Source organism: Neopsephotus bourkii, unplaced genomic scaffold (assembly GCF_033783945.1).
Source record: "Neopsephotus bourkii isolate Nb327-2 ecotype Australia unplaced genomic scaffold, CSIRO-AGI_Nbou_v1 NB_234, whole genome shotgun sequence".
NCBI classification, from domain to species: domain Eukaryota; kingdom Metazoa; phylum Chordata; class Aves; order Psittaciformes; family Psittacidae; genus Neopsephotus; species Neopsephotus bourkii.
This window is the reverse complement of record NW_026900744.1, coordinates 6,403,941-6,424,884: the sequence shown is the minus strand read 5'-3', so window position 1 is coordinate 6,424,884 and position 20,944 is coordinate 6,403,941. Positions and strand designations below refer to the sequence as shown.

The 20,944-nt window shown below is 50.3% G+C and overlaps 1 protein-coding gene across 6 annotated transcripts in view; it reads left to right on the top strand.

Moving 5' to 3' along the window:
- The window catches only part of ST3GAL3 (ST3 beta-galactoside alpha-2,3-sialyltransferase 3), a 205,250-nt gene extending 185,681 nt beyond the window's left edge, over positions 1-19,569 (top strand). For 4 of the 6 annotated variants that reach the window (XM_061345030.1, XM_061345034.1, XM_061345032.1 and 1 more), the window contains 2 exons: positions 1,884-2,030; positions 5,210-5,410. In XM_061345030.1, the coding sequence (XP_061201014.1) occupies positions 1,884-2,030; positions 5,210-5,395 (333 nt within the window). In that variant the 3' untranslated portion in view covers positions 5,396-5,410. Of the gene's footprint in view, positions 1-1,883; positions 2,031-5,209; positions 5,411-15,541 lie in introns of those variants that run through there. The other 2 variants (XM_061345031.1, XM_061345033.1) reach the window with 1 other exon arrangement.
- Positions 19,570-20,944: the final 1,375 nt, after the last annotated feature.

The following is a 20,944-nucleotide window of genomic DNA, read 5'->3' as shown; positions in this document are numbered from 1 at the left end:
CAGCTGATGCAATTCCAGTGACATGTGAATGTCACCTCCTATGTAAAACATAGAGCTGAGAATATCTGAACTTGAACTGCCGTGCCTGGAAGACAGGATGTTCTGGCATGTTTTGAAATTTGGGTAAATTTTCTTATACTTGCCTAATAAACTTTCTTCATTTTTTTTTTAACCCTATTTCATGATATTTTATGGCTACCAGTGAACTAACAATTAACTAGTGCCCAGAATAAAACCGATATTGTTTCTGTTGCGTATCAACTGAAATTAAGCAGCAGGAACAAAATGAATCTGTTGTCTTTCCTAACATCCAGAGCTGACACAGGAGGATGTAGTTAAGGTCTTTTCATTTCAGATGTGCACCGTTACAGTTGAAATGTTTGAATTTTCTATCTCACTGATCTAGTCATAAGCAGTTGTTGCACATTTGCTTTCAGATCAGTGTGATTCCAGTGCACTGTTATGGAGTTCATAGTTTTGCTCCCAGCTCTGCACTTCTCAGCTGGGGTATAGGTGGCATTCTTTGCTTGGAAAATGTTGGTCTTGGAACAGTCAGGCAATGATAAGTGAACAAGGTAGTTTGTTGCCAAAAGCCAGCTTCTTTGAATGAGAGACAGAAACTCAAAACATGATGTTCTAACAGACTGGGCTCTAACACAAGGTGAAATCCATAGCATTGCTTGCTAGTTCAGGGTAAACCATATTAAATGCAAAATGTGAGTGTGCAGTTGGTTTCTACATCTCAGCTAAGAGGCTGTCACACTTGGTGACTGTCTGAGCATGTCCTCTGAACTCGTGATGCTTTTGGTAACAGCCAGTGTTGGGTACTCTACAAATGAAGATAAGATATGTGGGTGGATTTCTCAGCCTCTCCTTAGCCCCTGGGATAAAGCTCCCTCTGGATTCATCTGGCTAAAATGGAGCTAGAAAAGTTTGTGAGCTGGGGTTTCACGTTGGAAACACGTCTGTCACAGGAGTCATACTCATCTAAGTGCACAAGAGGAGCTGCAGCCGTACAGCACCACTGCTAGAGGGCCTCAGCAGAAGCCAGATGAAATGGGAAGGGCTGAGGCTGGATTTTGGTTCAAATGGCAGCTTAGTAGATGGGAGGACATTTGGGATGTCCCTGCTTAGTGTGCTACTACCCATCTCCAACTGGCTTCCCACTGCTCCTCATCTTCCCAATATGCTGTGGCGAGGAACAGTATGGCACAGGCCAGAGTGCCCTTTGCCTTTGGTGTGCCCTTGAGCAAAGGAAGGGGTCTCAGTGCACACTGCTGACTCCTCTGCATCTCCCAGAGCTGTGTAACAGCCTCCTTAAACTGCTTTTGCTATGAGTAAAATAGAGAGTTTGTACTGTTCCTCACTTCTGCTCCTGTCTGGTGGTCCATCTGGGATAAGTATTCCTCCCTGGCCTAGCTGGAAGCCAGTGATGTGCATTGTATTGTAATCTAATATCTACCTCTGTTTTTATTTCAGAAAACTAACTTACCCATTGTGATTCATCCTTCAGCTCATCTGTTGCCCCATTCTCAGAATAGCAAAGTTGTGGAAGGCTAGTCTGACCATTTACATTAATCCCTCTGCCCTGCAATACTCCCCTGGAGAGTCAGGTCATGGAGCCTGAAGCAAGAGCTGCTGCCTTTGTACTAGATGCTTTGCAATAAGCTGGTTAATATGATTTTCTTTACCCATTGTGGGAGGCTATTGACCCTGCAAGGTGGCATTGGGCAGTTGATGTGCAGATAGAGCCAAATACCCTGTTCATGATTTTCTGCTTAGTAGCAGCAGTGCCTCTGTGAGCAGAAGCAATAAGAGGAAATCTTTGATTCTAGAAATGGCAACCTGCTAATGACTTCCATTCCTGCTTTCTCTCCTCTCAGAACATCCCTACCTTGGGAAGCGTAGCAATAACCATGGCGCTCCACAACTGTGATGAGGTGGCGGTAGCTGGGTTTGGCTATGACATGAGTTCACCCAATGCACCGCTGCACTACTATGAGAACATCAAGATGTCTGCCATCAAAGAGGTAGGGAGCTCCTGCTGGGCACATCTTCCTCCAAAGCCTTCTAACCACCCCAACTCCAGAACCTGACTTGGATGGTGATGTCAACTTCCAGCTTTCCTGTATGGGTCAAAACTCAGCTCCACCCATGCATTTGCCAGTAAAATTCTAGACATTCTCCCAAGCGCAATGTGTGTTAAAAATGGTTGTTTCTGCTGGGAAAAAAGTTCTCTGGAATGTGTATATAATGTGATTCCTTCTTCAAGCAGCAGGGAAAAGTTTCACATAAATGTTAACTTGAGGTAGGGTGAAAGGGAGCAGTTCTGCTCTGGGGGTGAAAAGATGTTGCCTCCTCCTGCTTTTGATCCTTTGTATTTCTCTCTAATCCATAGGCTTCTTTCACTAGATGATCCCCTCAGCCCCTGTGAAATGTGGAGGAGGTGAGATTAGCCCGTGCATGTTAGTTCTCAGCTGACTCTTCAGCAGTAGTTAGCTAGTGTAAACACATCGCTGCTCTGAGGAGGCTGCTCTTTAGTGCCAGCTCGACATTAGAAAGATTTTCTGGTACTATCACAGTAAGATGAACAGCATTTTTAGAGGAACGTTGGTATAATGCAGCAATATAAAGATGCTCTTTCAGGTCTGCTCATTTCCTGAACCAAACTAAAGCAAACTTGGACACCAGTCAAAGCTTCTACAGTGGGAAAGTTTGATGCTTTATTGATAGAGCTCATTCTTTCCCAGCACAGATGTTGTCCAGGTCTTTCTAATATTGCTACTCCCTCTTCACTGGCTCCTGGGTAGGGAAACTTTCTCCGTCCTACTCCACATTGTGAAAATTGTATTGTTCATGGTCAGTAGCTGTCTCCTTGCAGTTGTTCGCCTTGCATTTATTCACGTCAAGCGCTTTGCCATTGATCCAAGCCAGGAGAGAAGCTGGGAAGTTGTGTTTTTCCACATCACAAGATTGTACGTGTCTTAGTACTCTCACAGGCTGTAGGCTGCATGACCCTAGGCAGACTGAGAGGAATTAGAAATCAGTGATTAGTCACCTTGAGGAATAAGAAGAACGTGTCTAATGATAAGAGTAATGAGGCTTTGGAACAACCTCTCAGCAGAGGCCAAGAGAACAAACTGAGTTTGGGAAAAGACTGTGAAGAGGTCCCAAATATAGCAAGGGACCAAACGTTTTTGTCCTGAGGTACCTTCTGGGCCTATGGAGGTAGCCAGAAAGTCTGCCTTGCTCAGTGGAATAACCATGGATTTAATCAGTCCCGGCTGGGAAAGTGAGTGGCCATTTACAGGATTTAAGAGGTATGTCCAGAGAGGAGAAGTGAATTGAGACACTACTTACAGAGGTGGTGTCTGGCTTGTGAAATCCCTGAATGGAAAATAGCTGAGGAATGCCATTCTTGCAGTAGTGGAGGAGGTATCACCATTTGTTTGCCCAGTTTTGTCTCTTCCCTGGGCATCTGCTTATAACCACTGTCTGAGACAGAACCCTGGGCTACCCAGGCCCAGGACTGAGTCAGTACAGCTGGTTCCAGCAAAGACGCCACTACACCAGAGTGAAAATGAATGCAGATGCCTGACTCCAGCAGTGGATACAGAGACTGTTCATGAAGGTATCAGGAAAAGCTTTTGCCTGTGTGGAAACCACAGTATCTACTCTGGTGAATCGGCTGCCTTTGGTGAAGAATTGCTTTTGCCTAGTTGTTCCTCTTGTCTCATAAGGATGTCTGTTCTTGGGCATGGGGACATTCACATCAGGTGTCCTGTGCCAAGCCTGTTTTGCAGCCTGGTAGGTGTCTCTGAACTCAAGGACACCTAAGCAGGAGTTGACAAGGATGAAGTCTTATTGCTCTTGATGCTTACATGAATCAATGGGAAAAGTTGGCAAAAAGAGTTGGATCACAGAGTCTGTGGTTGAAGTCGCCAGTCCACGTCACTTGGATCTTTGACTCTGGAGGACAGCACCCTGAGTGGGATGCGCAAACCAGCAGAATAAAGGAGGGAGTCACTCTTGGACACCATATGTGGTTTCAGGAATAAATCTTGAATGGCACAGGGCAGTAGACCATGTGAAATGCAACCGGTAGAGAAACCAGTTGGTGCCTGGTTTGTCAGGCCTCTGCTGTCTGGAAGCTGTCAGTCATCATGTCCAGGATGTTCTATATGGAGGTGCAGGAGTGTTGAAAGGTTCTGGTGAAGCCTGACTAATTCAGATGTCAGTGGGTCTGTTTCTGCAGCCGGGGCTGTTGATGAGAGCTTTGCAGGCCAGCAGAGCTGGTTCTAGGAGGAAGGTTCCTCTTCCACTTGAAAGCTGGTTATGTGATATGTGTCTGCCCATCTAATTCTCACATCTTCACCCACAGGCTCCTCTTACCTTTTGCTGTCCCTGTACAAGAAAAGCCATCTGTTCCCACGTATCAATAATTAAAGCTCCTCCTGCCTCTGCCCCTCCCAATATGACAAATAGTTTGTGATATTATGGAATGTGAAGGGCAGAGAGAGGATTGAATTTCTTTCTCTCCCATTTAATATTAATGGCAGCTGATAACTGTTAGTCACCTGAGGGTGAATTTGAAAGGTGAAGGGCATAATAGTTGTGTGCAGTTGCTCTCAAAGAGCACACAAATGGAGATTTGCCCCACTCTAGACTGGAAGCACCCTGCACACCCTTCTCTTCAAGAAACCTGTGCATGGTTTGCAAATGAGAAGGCTGGCTTGCATTGGTACCTTGTGCCAGAACTTGCTCTTGCTGTTGCTGAAAGGAGGCTGACCCAGAGCCAAGTTCTACCAAGGTTTTTGTCTGTTCCATTTGCTCTGATGCCCAAAGATCCAAGAGCATCCACAGCATTTCCTTCGTGTTACTTTGGACCTCTGGGATTGTGTCCTCCATCCTGGCCCTCGACTTTGCACCTCTAAAGGAGCTCCTAAAGCAGGCTATGCTTTGAAATTATTCAAGTATCTTCTTTATCCTCTGTCTGGCCTGCAGACCCATGGAGGCTCAAGTACTGAATCCTGGGCAGGGGAACAGAACAGGTTTGCTTAACATAGCAACATCAAAGCACTGAAACAACTGCCATGGGATTCAGCAGTTCACCATGATGAACATCCCAGGCAGAAACACCCAAGTTTGACCAGGCTGTGGCGGGGCAGAACCTCTGTTTCTGAAGTTCATACTTTTCCCTTACTGCCAGGTCATTCCCAGCCTGAAGGACCAAGAATCTTCAGTGTTTAAGCCTGGAGAGCAGCTGCAGGGAAGTTCCACCCTGAAACCATCACTGCCTTTACAGAGGAAATGTAAACTCCAGCAGCATCCTGGGTCTGGAGGTGCCACATGTGTGTGTCTGGCTTGTGGAAGTCTCCCTGGGAACACCCATTGAGCCCCTTCCCTTGGCTGTTGTCCTCAGGGCGAACAGGCCTCCTAGTGAGTGTGCATCCTCTCAGCAAGGTGTGTCACTGATTTACACTTGAGTCCTGCTTGACATCTCTCTGGACACCCCTGAAACCCTGTGACTCATCTCTGAGGAATTTGTTCTGATTACATAAAAAAAGCCAGCAAAATGTGCTCGCTTGCTCACAGCTGGGCGGAGATGCCTCTCCCATGCCAAGACTGAGGTGATAAAATCTCTGTGGAAATGAATGTGATTTTTCCTGTTGCTCTGTGGGACTTGCGGCTGAATTTCCAAGAGGAGAAACAGGCAGCCCCAAGTGTACGGTTCTGATTAGTCTTTGCTTTCCCAGGGGGAACAAAAGCCCTCAAGGTCTAAGATTGTGCTACTACTGCACAGAAGGCAGCTGCCTCCACTGCCTCTTCCAGCATCTCCAACTCCCAAGGGCTGGGCAGAGGTAAAGGCTCTGCAAGGAGGCAGATGCTCTGAAGTTTCATCAGTATTACCAGTCAAGGGGAAGTCTTTGGACTCTGGTCAGTGACACGGCTGCAAAATTCCTATGGATTGTTCTGTGCTTCTGGATGCTCATGAGACTTAAGTTTCTCCAGTGTAGTCCTGAATGGCTTCCTTACTCCCTGTACTAGGTATATTGGTGTACTCCAGCCAGGGTACGTCCAAGCAGATCTGATGGAGAAGACCGTTTTCTGTTCTTAAGTGTGCTCTGGAGAGCAGGAAGTGCACTGGTGCGATGCTTTCAGTTTCAGGTTGTGAGCTGGAAAATGAATGCTTGCAGTGCAGAGCCACTCCTGAATCCCAGCTCTGCTGCCCAGCACCTTCTTCCCTCATCTCTCATCTTGTCCCCACCAATGCCAGAGGTGCAGAGTGGCCTGCACTTCAGCAGAGGTTTTCTAGGTGGTGTGAAGGCAGCTTGCTGTTCTCTGGTCTGTTCCTGGGAGACTGCTGCCCAATAGACCTCGTGTACACTCTCACAGGTGATTTTTCAGAATGCAGAATGTCAAATGTGTCATCTCCCTTCAGTTACCATTTTCCCTATTCCAAATAACTTTGCAACAGCTTTCCATCCTTGGCTGCTTCCACGAATGCTGTAAAGAAAATGACTGAGTCCTTGCCAAGGTGTCTGCTCACTTGTTTCTGTTTTCGTGGCAATGAGTCCACTGAAGCTGAATTTTTATATAGTTTATTGTATTTTTTAGTTGTTGCTCAGGTCCTGTAATGCTTCCTGCCCAAGCACTCCATAATAGTATAGGTTTATCACAGGTCACTATCTTCTATTAATCTAGAAGTGTCAGATCCACTGGGAAAATAGCGAAGAAAACATGGAAATGGGGGTGAGGAATTAGAGAGTCATTTTAAAATAGAGCAAAGGCTTTTCCAGATAAAAAAAATTAAAGAATCTACCCATAAGGATTACAATGCACCTTCATTGATAGTGTCGAAACAGGGTAGTAGTTCAGGGTAGTATTCCAGGCAGTGACTGTTCAGAATAGTAAAAACGTATCCGTAAGGAGGTGATGAAACTAAGAGAGCAGGAGGCTGTGTTAAATCCTGTGAATGAAAGGCAAGACTAGCTCCCAGCATCCCTCCATGTTCTCTACCCTGGCGTCGTGATACAGAGGTGAGCTTCAGTCTCCTGGTCATTTCTTGCCAGAGCAAGATTATGAGCAAGGAGTCGCCTCGAGCACCACACAGGGAACCCCTGAGCTGTCTTCTCAGCAGCTGGCTGCGCACTGCCACAGGCACTTGTGGCTGGTAATAGCAGAAGATGCATGGTTAAAAGCCAGCCTTAGCCATCCAGACCCCACGTGCGGCACTCGTGTCATGCAGTGGAGCTGCTGACTGGTCTCTTTTTTACTGCAGAAGCAGATCAAGCGCCGGCACCGATGCTGTTGGAGGTGTCAGCTCCTTTGATACAGCTGTGCCCTGCACTTCAGTGCCTCGCTGCCTGACCCGAGGGGGAGGTGGTGTGACTGCCTTTGATGGCTTCTTTCTGATCATTGGCTTCGCTTCCCCAGCAGGTCTTTGTGGGATGCTTGGAGGACACCATCTTGTAACACTTCTTATTCAGCCTGTGTTAGGGCTGTCACAAGGGCCAGGGGAGGTGGCCTGCAGCACACAGTGACACACAGCTTTGTCTCTGTCTCTCCCCGCCAGCAGCTACCTCTCAGAATAATCCGCAAACATCAAGTTTGGAGTCTCAGCCCATAAAGGCACAAACAATAGTGCTTTATCATCATCTGGGCTCTCTCTGGGAAGCCGTCCTTTGCATTTTAAATCAACACAAGTTGCTTGGGAGGGGGTGGCTGGGCTGCTTCAGGCCTCCAAGTACCTTAAAGTTTGCGGTAGCTAACAAGAAGAACAAAACTCCTTTGAAAGCTAGGCAGATGTCTAGCCTGGTGATTTATAGACTGAAAACACAGCTATTCGAGCCTGGCTGATGAATTGCGATTGGAGTACAAGGAATGGTACAGACTGAAATGGAGGTCAGCTTTGGAGGGGAGGTTAGGGGCTGGGGCAGGGGTACCTCTGAAAGGGCAGTGCCTTTTCTTGGGGCCGGCAGTGATGACTGATGAGGTTTATACATTTTTGTCTTTGTTTAAAAGCCACCTGTTTGACAGCGTTTGGACTGAACAGAGGCCTCACATGCTGTTCCTGTGCATAAGGACTGTGTTTCTATGTAATAGAAATCTGGGAAAGATTGATAGAATACAGGTATTGCCTTGTTCAGTAGGACAGAAGTACCGTAACAGTCGTGGAATATCCCTGTGCACTAATAACAACAAGGAAGGTGAGGCTGTAGGATGGGCAAAAACAGAATTAAGATTTGGACAAGATCTCTGTAGGAAAAGACAGTAGAAGATCTAGAGGGGTATGTTAGAGCCCAGCTGCTGAACCCAGCATTGAACACAGACCTCTGTTGGGGTGGCTGGTACCACAAAAGTTGCACTGTCTCGGATGTCCAGTAGGAGCCAGTGCTGTTGTCAAGAGAAGAGCCTGGGTATTACCAGATGCAGTAGCTCTTCTCACCAGCCATGAGGGCACAAGAAGAGCTGATGGCCTTTCAGAGTCGTTGTTAACGGGCTTACCTTGTAGAGGGACATTTTAGGAAGTAGCCTTTGATCAAATGGCTTCATGGTTAAATTAAATGGAAAGGCAAGAGAAGGCGTGTTAGAACTCTGATATTGCTTCCAAAGGGAAGGGTGTAGATAAGTGAGAATGTATCTAGACTGCAGGGTGGCACTCAGCAGTACTGAAGGGGTGCTTAGTGGAATTGAGGGGGATGTTTCTGACCTCTGGCTCTAGACGTAGCCTGGGAGAGTGGGCTACCAAAAGCAGATGCACGGAAGAGCTCACGGACTCATTGTGGACTTGAAATCAATTTTTGTGAAAAGTGCAGAAATTATTTGCAATTTGTGTTTGTAGCAAGGGGGGGGGACTGCAGGAAAAGGCTGTAGACACAACTTCATAAATAACTGCTTCAGAGTGGTGTTAGATGTTAACAGGGGAGTGGGGGAGAGCATAAGGAGACTTCACACTGATGGCTGGAAAAGACTGAGATAAAGTGAAAACTGGCAAAAGTCCAAGAAGAAATTAGAGGATGAAAAATGGTGGGAGGCTGAAAAGTGATGGGAGGGCAAATAAGAGCAGGAGGATGAAAAGTGGAGGCAATCATGGGGCTGGAGCACCTCCCATACAAAGACAGGCTGACAAAATCGGGACTGTTCAGCCTGGAGAAGAGAAGGCTGCGTGGAGACCTCATAGCAGCCTTCCAGTATCTGAAGGGGGCCTATAGGGATGCTGGGGAGGGATTCTTCATTAGGGACTGTAGTGATAGGACAAGGGGTAATGGGTTAAAACTTAAACAGGGGAAGTTTAGATTGGATATAAGGAGGAAATTCTTTCCTGTTAGGGTGGTGAGGCACTGGAATGGGTTGCCCAGGGAGGTTGTGAACGCTCCATCCCTGGCAGTTTTCAAGGCCAGGTTAAACAGAGCCTTGGGGGACATGGTCTAGTGTGAGGCGTCCCTGCCCATGGCAGACACTAGATTATCTTAAGTTCCTTTCCAAACCAAACCATTTTTCTATGATTCTGGGAAAAGTCAAGTTGAAATGGATCTTGCAAAAGAAAATAAACAAACACTGGATGGTCCCACTGCCATACAAATAATGTGGAAACAAAGGAAGAATTACCAGGGCTTGGCATCCAGGGAGGTGGAGGAAGCAGAAGGCATAGCGATTAAACAGCCGAAGTGGGAATCACATGAATTGATACGTTACCTCCGTAAGGGTGATATGATGAACATGAGGGAAGGAGTGGCTTATGGTGAGAAGTTCACAGAAACAGAAAATGACTGGGTCAGCAGTGAAAGGCAAAAGCCATTGAAGTTAATGCACTGGGAGTGACAGCTCGAGAAATCTGTGTTCCAGCCACTGCGCTCTTGAGCCAATGGAGCTGCAAGTCCAGAGGAAAAGGTCCTCAATAAATCTATCAGGTTACACGTGGTTCCCCAGGATTAGATTGTGGTGGACGTGATACCTCTTGTTCCTTTCTTTTTTTCTTTGGGTGGTGGGGAATGGGAGTGAGGCAAGGAAAATAATCCTGTCAAATTCAGACCTCTTCATCTGACCCTAGAGGTACTCTTCAGAACTTGAGAGCAGAGTTGAAATGAAAGAATAATTAAATCCTGAAAGCAAACACAACATGGATTTACCAAAGGCAGGTTACAAAAACGAATCTAATAGCTTGATTTGATTAAAAAAAAATCATTCTGGGGACAGAGGAAGTGTAGTAGGCCAGTGTGTCTGAAGTTCAGTTAAGTGTGCAGTACCGCGCCGTGTGAGGTACGATTAGTTGAGCTTCAGAAGCTACGGTTTGGTGCAACACCTGTACGTGAATAGGCTCTCTAAAGGGGAACACAAAGGGCAGCACTGAATAGACAGCTGGGAGTTCCCCCACGGGAGGTCATGTTTAGTGTTTGCTTTACTGATTTTTGGCACAGAAGGCAATGGTGTGCAAGGGGAAATCGTGATGAGACAAAACCAGGTGTGGTCAATACAAGGGAGGATCAAAATACCATCCAGGAACACTGTGAGCACATTGAGAACAGGAGTAAACTGGGTGGCATGAAACCTAGGAGTATGAATGGAAGGTCATGCTGTTTGGTGCAGTACCAGAAATTTTGACTCTAAACTGGGGTAGCATTCTTTGGCAATGGCAGAGGAGGAAAGTGCTTAGATAGGTGCAAATAAATCACAAGGTAATTCAGGATGAGAGGCTGGTACTATGAAGAAAAGGCAAATACAGGTCTGGAAAGACTAGAAGAAGGGATTTCTTGGCAAGAGAGAGAATTGGCTCTGCAGGAGGCAATGGTGAGCCTTTTTTTCTTGTTCACAAAAAGTAAACTTGGAGTAAATAGGGGCAGAGGGAGCTACTACACTTCTGGGAAATTTCCCAGTTTTCATAGGGGAATTGAACAGCCTGTTTTGTTAGAAGGAAGAAGATGTGGCTTGTTTAGCTGGATAAAATTAAGAGATAGAGTTGCTCTCTCTGTATGTATTAAGCAGGAGCTAAGAGCTGTTTAAAATTTCAAGTTGGTCTAAGGCTAACTGGGGATAAGGGAGCTGTGAGTCAATCTCTTGAACACAAAAAGATGAGGGTGCACAGCCCTCCCTTTTGTTGCAGTGTTATTTCCTAGGGGGTGCAGGTGGGACAGGGCAGTCTGCGGGATGCTGCCGTGTCCCGGACGATGGACTGAGAGAGGAGGGGGCAACAGGTCCTGAACAAGAGGATGTGCACAGGGAGATGAAGCTGCAGCTCAGGGGTGGCCATGAAACACCCAGTGAGTGTGGTCACCATGGCAGGACCAGAGCAAGGGCATGGGCTAGGCAGAATTGTGAAGAATAAGCAGCTCTGGAGACAAGGCAGTGAGGGTTAAAGTCAGAGGCAAATTAGTGCTGGTGGAGACTGGAAACTCACACCAGGGAAGTAGCACTTCTTGCTGCTGCTGCGGTTTCTGTGCAGGTTTTGGGGGAGAAATGCTGCTGACTAGCAGAAATACGGGGTGGGGGGGTGTGTGTAATGGAACTGAGAAGCTTCCCACTTTACAACTTGCTGCTTTTCCTGAATGCATTCCTCATTGACTCGCTCTGATTTAATCTTCCTGTATTTTAAGATATTGCAATATACTTGATAAGACTAATGTGGTCTGAAGCTGAGGCATTCCCTCAAGTTGTAATTGATTGCAGATGGGGAGCTTACTTCCCTCCTGGGTTAGTCTCTGAAACATTTTCTTAGTCTTAAAATACTCGGCTTCTCTTGAAGGACAGAGGATGTTTTGTGCTGCCTCACGGAATCATCAGGAAAAAAGGGCCAGGTGGTTTGGTGCTGCTGCATTTGCATAACCCTGAAAGGTGGCTTTAACTGATGATAAATTCTGATCTAACAACTGTGACCAAATGATCAGCCTCACTGCCACCTCTCTAGGGTGGACAGGCACACCAGTGCATGTGCTTGCAGAGCGGCCCTCTTCCTGCTGCTTCCCTCACTGCTGAAAAGAATAAACACCCACTACTCAGAGGGAGACCCAAAGTGACTGAAATCCCAGCCTGATCCCCAAAGAACAAGAAGGGCTCTGCAGCCTCCTGGGGCATTCCTGTTGGAACTCTGAGAAGTTCATTACTCTGGCTTAAACAAGCAGCCCGTTTGTTTGCACAAGTGGAAGCTCAATGCAAGCAGTGTAGGGGCACAAGAAGGTGGAGGTGACATTAAATGCACCAGGCTGCTCCGTCGCTGTCTAGAGGCGCAGATTCACAAGAGCTGCAGCCTTCAGCATGTGATGCTGAGGGGCAACTTCAGGACTTGGGACAGGAGGTTTGTGAACATGAACAATCCTGCTTACAGGAATGGGAAATGGGGCAGTAACTTGTTGTGCATGGGAAAAGAGGGTCAAAGCAGTAAGGAGGGGCAGTGAGCATCTTGCCAGCACAGCCAAAGCGCATCCAGCATTTGAGGGCAGGAAAAGGCTTCTTTGCAGTAGAGGCAGGAATAAACCACCAGCATTGCAGCCACTTCATGTATTTGCTCTTCAGGCATGGATCCTGCTCATAATTCTCTGCGTAAAATGTTAAAATGAGTACCTGACAGGAGAGCCCTGTCCCTGGGGACATGGTTTGCCAGAGCATTGCCTCTTTCTTATCAGGACACTGCATCAGCTGAAAGATTTCCAGGACAATGTGCCTGCAAGCTTAGTTACACAGAGCGCCTCAGCTTACCCAGTGAGGGGTTGCAAGAGAACTTCCCCTTACAACAGCCATGATGTGATCCTGGCCCAAAGCAAACCTGAGCCTGACAAGGCCTGGCTTTTCATAAACCCTGCAACTGGGTGATATTTAGGATGTATATACCCTAAAACCAGGAGGGTTTAGGGTGTATTTTGTTGCCCTTTCCCTGCCTGGGCAATGGGAGTGATGTGCCTGCCTCTCTCCAGCAGCTTTGAGAAATCTGCTCTGGCTCTTCTCCCCACTGCTGCTGCTGCTGGACTGCAGCTTCCTTTGCCTGATTAGCTCTGTCAGTAGGGTGAGTCCCTCTGCTGTAATCAGTAACCGGAGCTGGTGTTGAAGACATGCCTCGTCCCTCCTGCCCGCAATGCTGTCAGGCATGGGGGGAGCAGTACCACGTCCAGAGCCCTGCTAATGCTCTCTGAGAGGGACAAAAGCCTATCCTCACTGGGGAATCCTCTTTCTCATTCAACCACAAAACACTTGAGAGCACTGTTGCGGATACCACTAAGATCCATGGATCAAGTGGGAGGTCAAATTCCCTTACATGTGGCTTTCTGCTTAGAAAGAGGAGTTTGTGGCAGTGCCCAAGGTATAGAGCAGCCTGGATACTGAGCAGCCAGAGGTTTATAGGTCTTGCCAGCAGCCTCGCAGTCAGGGCTGGAGCCAGATCTAGCTGTCATGTGAGAGACTGCAATTGTATCGCCCAAAGTTTTATTATCCACCTCCTGTACTTAAATACCTGTTCCACTTGTACCTTTCACAAAGCAGATTTCCTCTTGCCATCAGATAAGGCACTTGCATGTGGCCTGAGGTGATGTTTTACATAGTTTGAGTGACTGTTTCCCCAGTTACCATCTGTACCAAGGGACATGAGCAGGTTGTCCTGGGTGAAACCAGTTGGCTTCTCGTGCCATTTGATGAGGCTGAAAGACATGAAGGATGAATCAGACTGTGCTATGATGTATCAGGCACATCAGGCTCCCTGGTGCTCCAGATAGGCTTTGAACAAGCCCGGCCAGATGCAAGTGAATGCATTTGAGACCTGGTGTTCCCAGCGTGGCCTCTGTGCCCACAGACAGCTGCTCACTGCCTGTTGCCAGCAGCACACACACTTGGCTGCCTCTGACGATGCTGTGCGTTCTGAGCAAGGGGCAGTGGTGCCAGATGAGACACTGCTGCATGGCAGGGGCCAGGCCCAGGCCCCCCAGCTGACATGCCACATGTGGGACTGTTTCCAGCACACTGAGGGATCCTGGCTCTCTGGCTCCGAGTGACAGGCACACGCAGTCCTGCTCTCCTAGCTCCCTCTGCTCCACACCACCATCGCTCACACTGCTGCTTTCTGAAATCTCCTTTTAAGAGCCAGCTTTCTTCCCATGCCAGTTTTCAGGTTCTGCTTTTATGCGAGGAGAAGCCAAGCACCGAGTTGTTTCTGGCAGTGTTTTTTCAGTTTAGAGATGGGGTCTTCTGCATTTTCAGAGTACCAAAGAGCACCAGCACAGTTTCACCACGCGTGGCCTTGTTCCTGGTGCTAGTGCACCCTTTGCAGCATTCAGGTAACTGCCATTGGAAACAGACTTCTTTTGAACGCAGGTTCCAAGAAAAGACCTACCTGAACTTTCTGTAGCAGCTTGAACTGTTATTGTTCCTGTGCACTGAGGAGATGGAATTGGCTTCTAAATGCACAGGAGCAGCAAGAGAGGTATTTGCAATATGTGCTGGAGATCTAGACAGGGACCTTCAGTCCCTTGGACCTCTTGGTAGCACGCTGTGACCAGGGCTCAGTGCTACACAGAAGATGACAGGAGAAGAACATGCACATTGTGTTAAATGGACACAGCCAGTGCTTTGCAGGCAGTGGTGGTTTTGCAGGCAGATGCCCATCGGTTTGCAGTGGGTGAACCGGGTTTGGATACCTATGACAAAGTGCCCTCAGAGGGCTTGTTGGGCTGGTGCTTTGTTGATTTGAGGCTATTTCAGAGAGGCTCCTACAGAGTGATTTTTATCATGGTCCAGATTATATTTAGAGCTCAGCTTACCTGCTGTCTAGAGCACTGTGCTGGAGACCTGGGCTCATTTACTGGGATTCTTGTTCTGTTGGGAGACTTTGGGGAAAGTTGCTTTTCCCTGCTGTGCCTTGGTCTCCCCAGGGAGACAAACCACTTACTGCCTTCATTAAGTGCTTTAATAATACCAATGCAGGGGTTGATGGCAGATGCTGTGATCACGGCTATAGCCAGCTGCAGACAACTCATCTGGGTGGGCTGACACTAGCTATAGCCATCATTGCTTTGAAATGCCTGCCTGGGAGTTTTGACCATTTCACCCTTCATGCTGTGTTAGTGTAACCTTTAACACGTGGTTTCCTCTTCATAGGGCTAGCAGAGGCAAGAGCTGGCCTTGATGGGGGTGGTCTTGGAGCTTTTCAGCTGCCCTATGTATTCCCCTGGCAGGGAACTGTATGTGTGTACAGCATGTCCTGCCATGGTGCTCTCTGCAAGCTCTGCTTTCCAGTATACATCACCTTTAATGCTGCGCTGTTGGACTCTTGGTGCAGTGGCTTGGGAGGGCACTGTAACCAGTTACATGTGCCCAAGGTACCTGGATTGTTCACATCTCACCATGCCAGAAAAGCTTCAGTCAGCCCCAGGTCTGACCCTGCTGGCTGTATCAGTGTTAGGTAAGAGAAGGCACTTGTTCTGCAAGGGCTCTTCTGGTCTGCAGCAGGGTCTGTCTCCTTGGCCAAAGCCACAGCCCTGCCCTAGCTGGAGTTGTGGGGAACAGGAGCACGCTTGGCCAGGGTAGCTGCTGACCTCCTATCTCTCCCATTTCCTTCCAGTCCTGGACGCACAACATCCAGCGGGAGAAGGAGTTCCTGAGGAAGCTGGTGAAAGCCCGAGTCATCACTGACCTAACCAGTGGGATCTGAGTGGCTTCAGCCACTGCCTCCAAGGGAGGAGATGAAGATGCATGCTGCAGCTCTAGATGCAGGCACTGGCAGCCCCCCGTAAGAATCCCACCTCACTGAAGACACACAGAGTTGCCCAGGTGCTCTGGGAAGACCCTCTCACGTTGCCAGTCTGCGTGAGGGTTACATCTGCTGCCTCCAGGCCTAGAGCTGGCAGGAGGTGGGCAAGGGGCTGAGTGGGCAGTTCATGAACTCTGCATCACAGACAGATCTTCTGTGTCCTGAACTAAACAGGAGAGACTCAGGAGAGAGAAGACAGGTTTGTGAATAAAACAATTTGTGCCAAATGGGAGGCGATGCTGCCCCGAGGCAGCGATGCCTGAATGTACAAAGTATTATTTTTTAAAAGAAACTCTGCTGGAATCATATGAGAAATACCACGGTGCAAGGCAAAGACTGCTTGTGCACAGCCCTGCGAAGCACCCGGCCTCTTCATGCTCCATCTGCGTTCTCACTGGCCTCAGACCTTTCCCCAGGAAAACAAATCCATCCAAACCTTTGGTGTCGTTGGTGCTGCTATAACTCGGAGGGAGAATATTAGCTTTCCCTCATCCTCCACGTGGAGCTTCCAGATGGAGATGAGCATGGGTTTGTTTTTCTGCACTTTTCCTTGCTTCCTGTATAGAGGCAGCTGCAGCAGCCACTTACTTGGCTGCGTTTTCCATAGCCATTTGCTCTGCCTCTGCTCTGACCCCAAGGTGGAGCGGGGAGCCGATGGCTTTCTCTGCCTGCCTCAGACCCTCCCCACCTTCCTGCCTATCATGGCGCTGAGGAGCCTGCCTTGTGCTCAAGGCTTTCAGGCCTCTTGGTTTATGCCTGCTGTGCAGGGCCCCTGTGGAGTCCATACAGATTGGTGTCACCATTGCTTTATTTTTGTGTGGGAGAGGAGTAATTTATTCTTTGGAAGGAGGTCAGATCTTGCACGGAGATCTGCAGCTTTACAGCTTGAGAGCAGGCTGCCGAAGCAGTTCATTTTACTTTCCAGACTTGATCGTGTTCCCTATTTAAGTGACGTGTGACCTCAGTGATGATGGAGCCTGCTGGCACGGGTGAGAGCCTGCTGGGAACCCTCACCCTCTGCTTGGCCCCTGCTCACTTCATTTCCAAGCTCTTCCCGTGCTGATCTAGCACTGCTGCTCCTCCTGCTCTCAGGAGCATGTCCCTTCCTTTGCCGTCTTGGTCCCGAGATGCAGTATTTGCACATTTGAGTTGTATACTTATTTAAAAGGAGCTGGAATAAACTGAGCAATGTGGCCAAGTGCGGGGACAGCGGGGTGGTCTAACCTGCATGGAGAGCGTGGGCAGAAGAGGGATTGCCAGGGTACAGGTGGAAATTGGCTCCTACTCTCTTCTAGCCTGGAGCAGACTGGATTGCGCCCAGGGGCATGATCCTGAGCCAAGTCCCTGTGTGCTGAGGCACCAGTGCGCAGCCACTAGTGCTGGGTCAGTGGAGAGGGGAGCCCCAAGAGTGCTGGCCAGGCTCATGGTCCTGGAGCTGCATCTGACATAGCCCAAGGGTTGCGGTCTGCCTTGCTCTGAGCTGAAGGGAGAACACGGTACTAACATGGACAAGGGATGCTCAGAGCAGGGCTCGCATGGTTCCCTGTGCTGCCTCTGTTCCCACTGACTTGCAGGGACCTGTGGCTTTGGGGCTGAGACCCCAGAGGGGATGTGCAGGAGGGGCTGAGGAGCAAACTATATGGAATGGTTGGAGACAGAGGCAGCTTTCAGGACATGGTGCTGGGTGCTGCCCACAGACCAGCGTGAATGTGCCCCTCAGGAGCCTCTCCTCCATTGTGCTCCTGTAGCCAAGGAGCTTGCTCACAGGCAAGTTCTGTCCAGCTTCTGGTTGCGGCTGCTGCTTGCCTTGTAGTTTGGGAGCAGCCCAAAGATCCTGCCTCTTCCAGGCCATTGAAGACACGTGCTTCCTTCTCTTTCCTCATCCCATGTCCTTTCCTGTGGCCTTCTGGCCTCCCACCCAGCTGATCCCTGCTCTCCTTTGTTACATGCCTCTTCCCAGGATGCTCTTTGAGGTTTCCAGCATTGAGAGCTGGAGTTTCCAGTGGGTTTTTGAGTATATGCTGTGGCAAGTACTCCTTTGAGTATTTTCCCCCTGCTTTGCTTTTCCTGCTGCAGGAGCTCAAGGGACTGGGTTTCCATGGCTCTTGCCAGGCAACACTCCCTTCTCAGTTCCTGCCTGTCAGCCTGGACCTGGGACCATTGTCCATAGAGTCCCTGCCAGGGGCTGCCTGGGATGGACCTGGCTGAGGTTGTGGCTGGGGAAGGGTGGGCACCCACCCTCTGCTTGGTGCTTGAGCTGGGTCTTTAACAGCTGCTGTGAGAGTCCTGGGCAGTGATGGACCATATCCATATGCTACAGTGAGCTGAGATGCCAGGGAGCCAATGGATCCAGCCAGGAGGAGGAGAGGAGCGAAAGAGCCTTATAAAGGCCTGTGGTGGGCAGCCCTCTACCCCCTGGGGGAAGCACCCCCATGGAGGTTTGTGATGGCAATGATACGATTGCATGTCTTATTGAGCACTACAAAGCTATGGGACACCTTTGTCTTCCAGCTCACTGGCTCCAGGTCCAAGGAGAGAGCATGGCCCAGGGTGACTGGGGTGAGAAAGAAAAGGAAAGAGAGCACGTGGGGTTGTTTGGGGCACCAAGGCTCCTCTCCAACTCCCTGTCCCCTTTCACACTGGTGGGCAAGCACCCCTGCGGAGCAGCCCTGTGTCTGGGTGATGGGGTGCGCGCTGCAACACCCCGGGAGCAGTGCTCAGTGCTGGGTTTCACTCCTGGATGCTGTTCCTCTGGCTGCCTCCCCGGGTGCACCTGCAGCCACCTCCTGCGCTCCGAAATGCGGCAGTGCTGCCAGCTCGGAGCGGTGCGCGGGTCAGAGCAGGGTCAGTGGGACGGATGCGAGTCTTGGCCTCTCCCTCGCAGTGACTCACCTTTTCAGCTCGGAAGGGAGAGCCCAGGGGAATTCTCCACAGCCTAAATATAGAGCGGGGTTGCCTGGTGCCTCTGACACGCTGTGGTGCAGAGAGGCCACTCGGGTGGCAGGGAACCTGCCTGGAGAGATGCTGGAGAAGCGCAGGGAGGTCAGGGAGCCAGCTCCTGCAGCAGTGTGTCACTGCAGACGGTGCAGAGAGCAAGTGTGGGGAGCTGCAGGCCAGCCAGCAGGTGCTGCTCTGGGGGACAGGGGCTGCCAGGGAGCTGCTGCTGCCCTGACCACAACATGAGCACGGGCTGCTCATGGGACTGCGTCCTACAGCCCTCCCCAGTGCCCACCACCTTGGTGTAGGGCTCCCTCCGTGCTGTGACCTCAAGCTCACACGTGCCATAGGAAGCACCACAGCTAGGGAGCGGGAGGCAGCAGGGGAGCCTCTGTACTCAGCATCCCTCAGCGCAGCATCTGTGAGCTTCCAGAGTCTCCTTTTCCTGGGTGGGAGCAATGGGGAGGCCCTGCCTTGCCAAGCTGCTTGGGGAAGGGGGAAGGTGCTGGGACAGGGCTGCCTGTACCAAACATGGACACGCAGCACCTGGGATAGACAGAGGCTTCCATGCTGAGTTCCACCAGCACGGTACGTGCCATCAGTCCAAGCAGTGCATCACACACAGTATTAGAGACGTGTCCTCAGTGTGGGTGACACAGCCCAGCACCCAGCCACTCCGGGCACGGCTCCTTGTACCCCACACAGGGACCTGCTCCAAAGCCGGTGCTGCACCAAGCTGAGATGTGAGAACTCCGTGAGTTTTTAGTATTAGGTTTAGTTCCTGCAGGTTTTTTTAATTTCCCCTCCAGGCAGGGAGGGCGAGAGTCGTGTAGGCTCCTCCACGCCGGCTTATGTCACATCAGTTCAGTCATATCACAGAAGCAATAAAGCTATCAAACAAGCTTGGCTGGCCTCTTTCTTCTGCTGCCTTCGGCCTTTGTTTAGGAGAGGCAGAGGGGTTCCTCTGCTAGGGCTGTCCCCAGCCTGGTTTCACTGCTGACTCCTCCAGCGCAGTGACCCCGATGCCACTGAGCTGGTGCTGGGAAGAGGGGAGGGCTGTGCTCCCCACCTGAGGGGTGGGACTGGGGTTTGTGCATTGGGTCCATGTCATGCTGGGGAGCAGAGGGGTAGCGGGTGGTCGTTCCCAACACAGGCTGCCTGCCACTGCTGCTCTCAGGGGGTCCCTGCAGCGCGGTGGCTTCCTGCCGCGGGTCACGGCAGCACTGGGGCTGGGTGCGGCCCCGCCAAGTGACCTTCTCACCACAGCGTCCAGGAAGGAAGCAGTTGAGGAAGCCAAAGGCCGAGGCTGTGACCGGCTTCGACACCTGCTGGGTCCCAGCGGGAGGAATGTAACCACTGTGGCAAGTCCCGGCGGTGCTGCAGGGACAGTCCCATATGGGACAAGGTGAGTGACCGGTCTGACAGCCCTGCCAGCTCCTAAACACAAGGGGGTCCTGCCAGCACTGATGGGACACCGCAGAGGCAGTGCCCAACCTTCCCCAGTGTGGGGCTGCAAGTTCCAGATCCCTCCTGGGAAGGAGATGCTGGAGCTGCTCAAAGCCTCCTTCCTGACCTTCTCTCTTCCCAGCCCTTAAAGAGCAAAGGCCACTGCTGCCATCAGGCCTGGCCTTGGGAGGACTGTGGAGGGGAGAGCACAGTGCCTGGTGCCAGGGCACATGGGGACAGGTCAGCAGAGACAAGGACACTTGCTGTGGAGCGGGTGTCTCCCAAGGAGCCGCATCACTGCTGAGACGGGGGCAATGCAGCCGGTCGGTCCATCTGCATCACAGCTCTCCCACGTGGGTTTTGTCACATCCAGCCATGGCTTCACACAGGCACAGCAGCAGCCACGTCATGCTCAGTCCTGCCATCTGCCTGGATCACATCATCCCCAACCCATCACACAAGGGTGGCACCTTCAGGGACAGACACCACAGGAAGCCAGGGCCCTGCCGTGAGCCCCTGCAGGGCTCATTCCAAACCCAACAAGGGACACCCCTGCCCTGGGGGTCAGGAGCACAGGCTGATTACAGGCAATGCCTTGGGAAGCATCAAGGCAGCCGCTGCCAGCAGCAGTTAGGGAGTACATCATCCATCTGTCTGGAGACCTGTGGGGCTGGGGACCCTGCCCTACACCCCAGAACTGTGGGGCCCAGCACACACTCAGCATTCCCCAGGGCAGAGCCGATACTCATGGGAACCAAAGGAGAGAGCAGTGCCCAGATTCAGGCACAGAGCTGGGACGTGCCACCTCCTGCCACCGTGATCTCGGTGGGA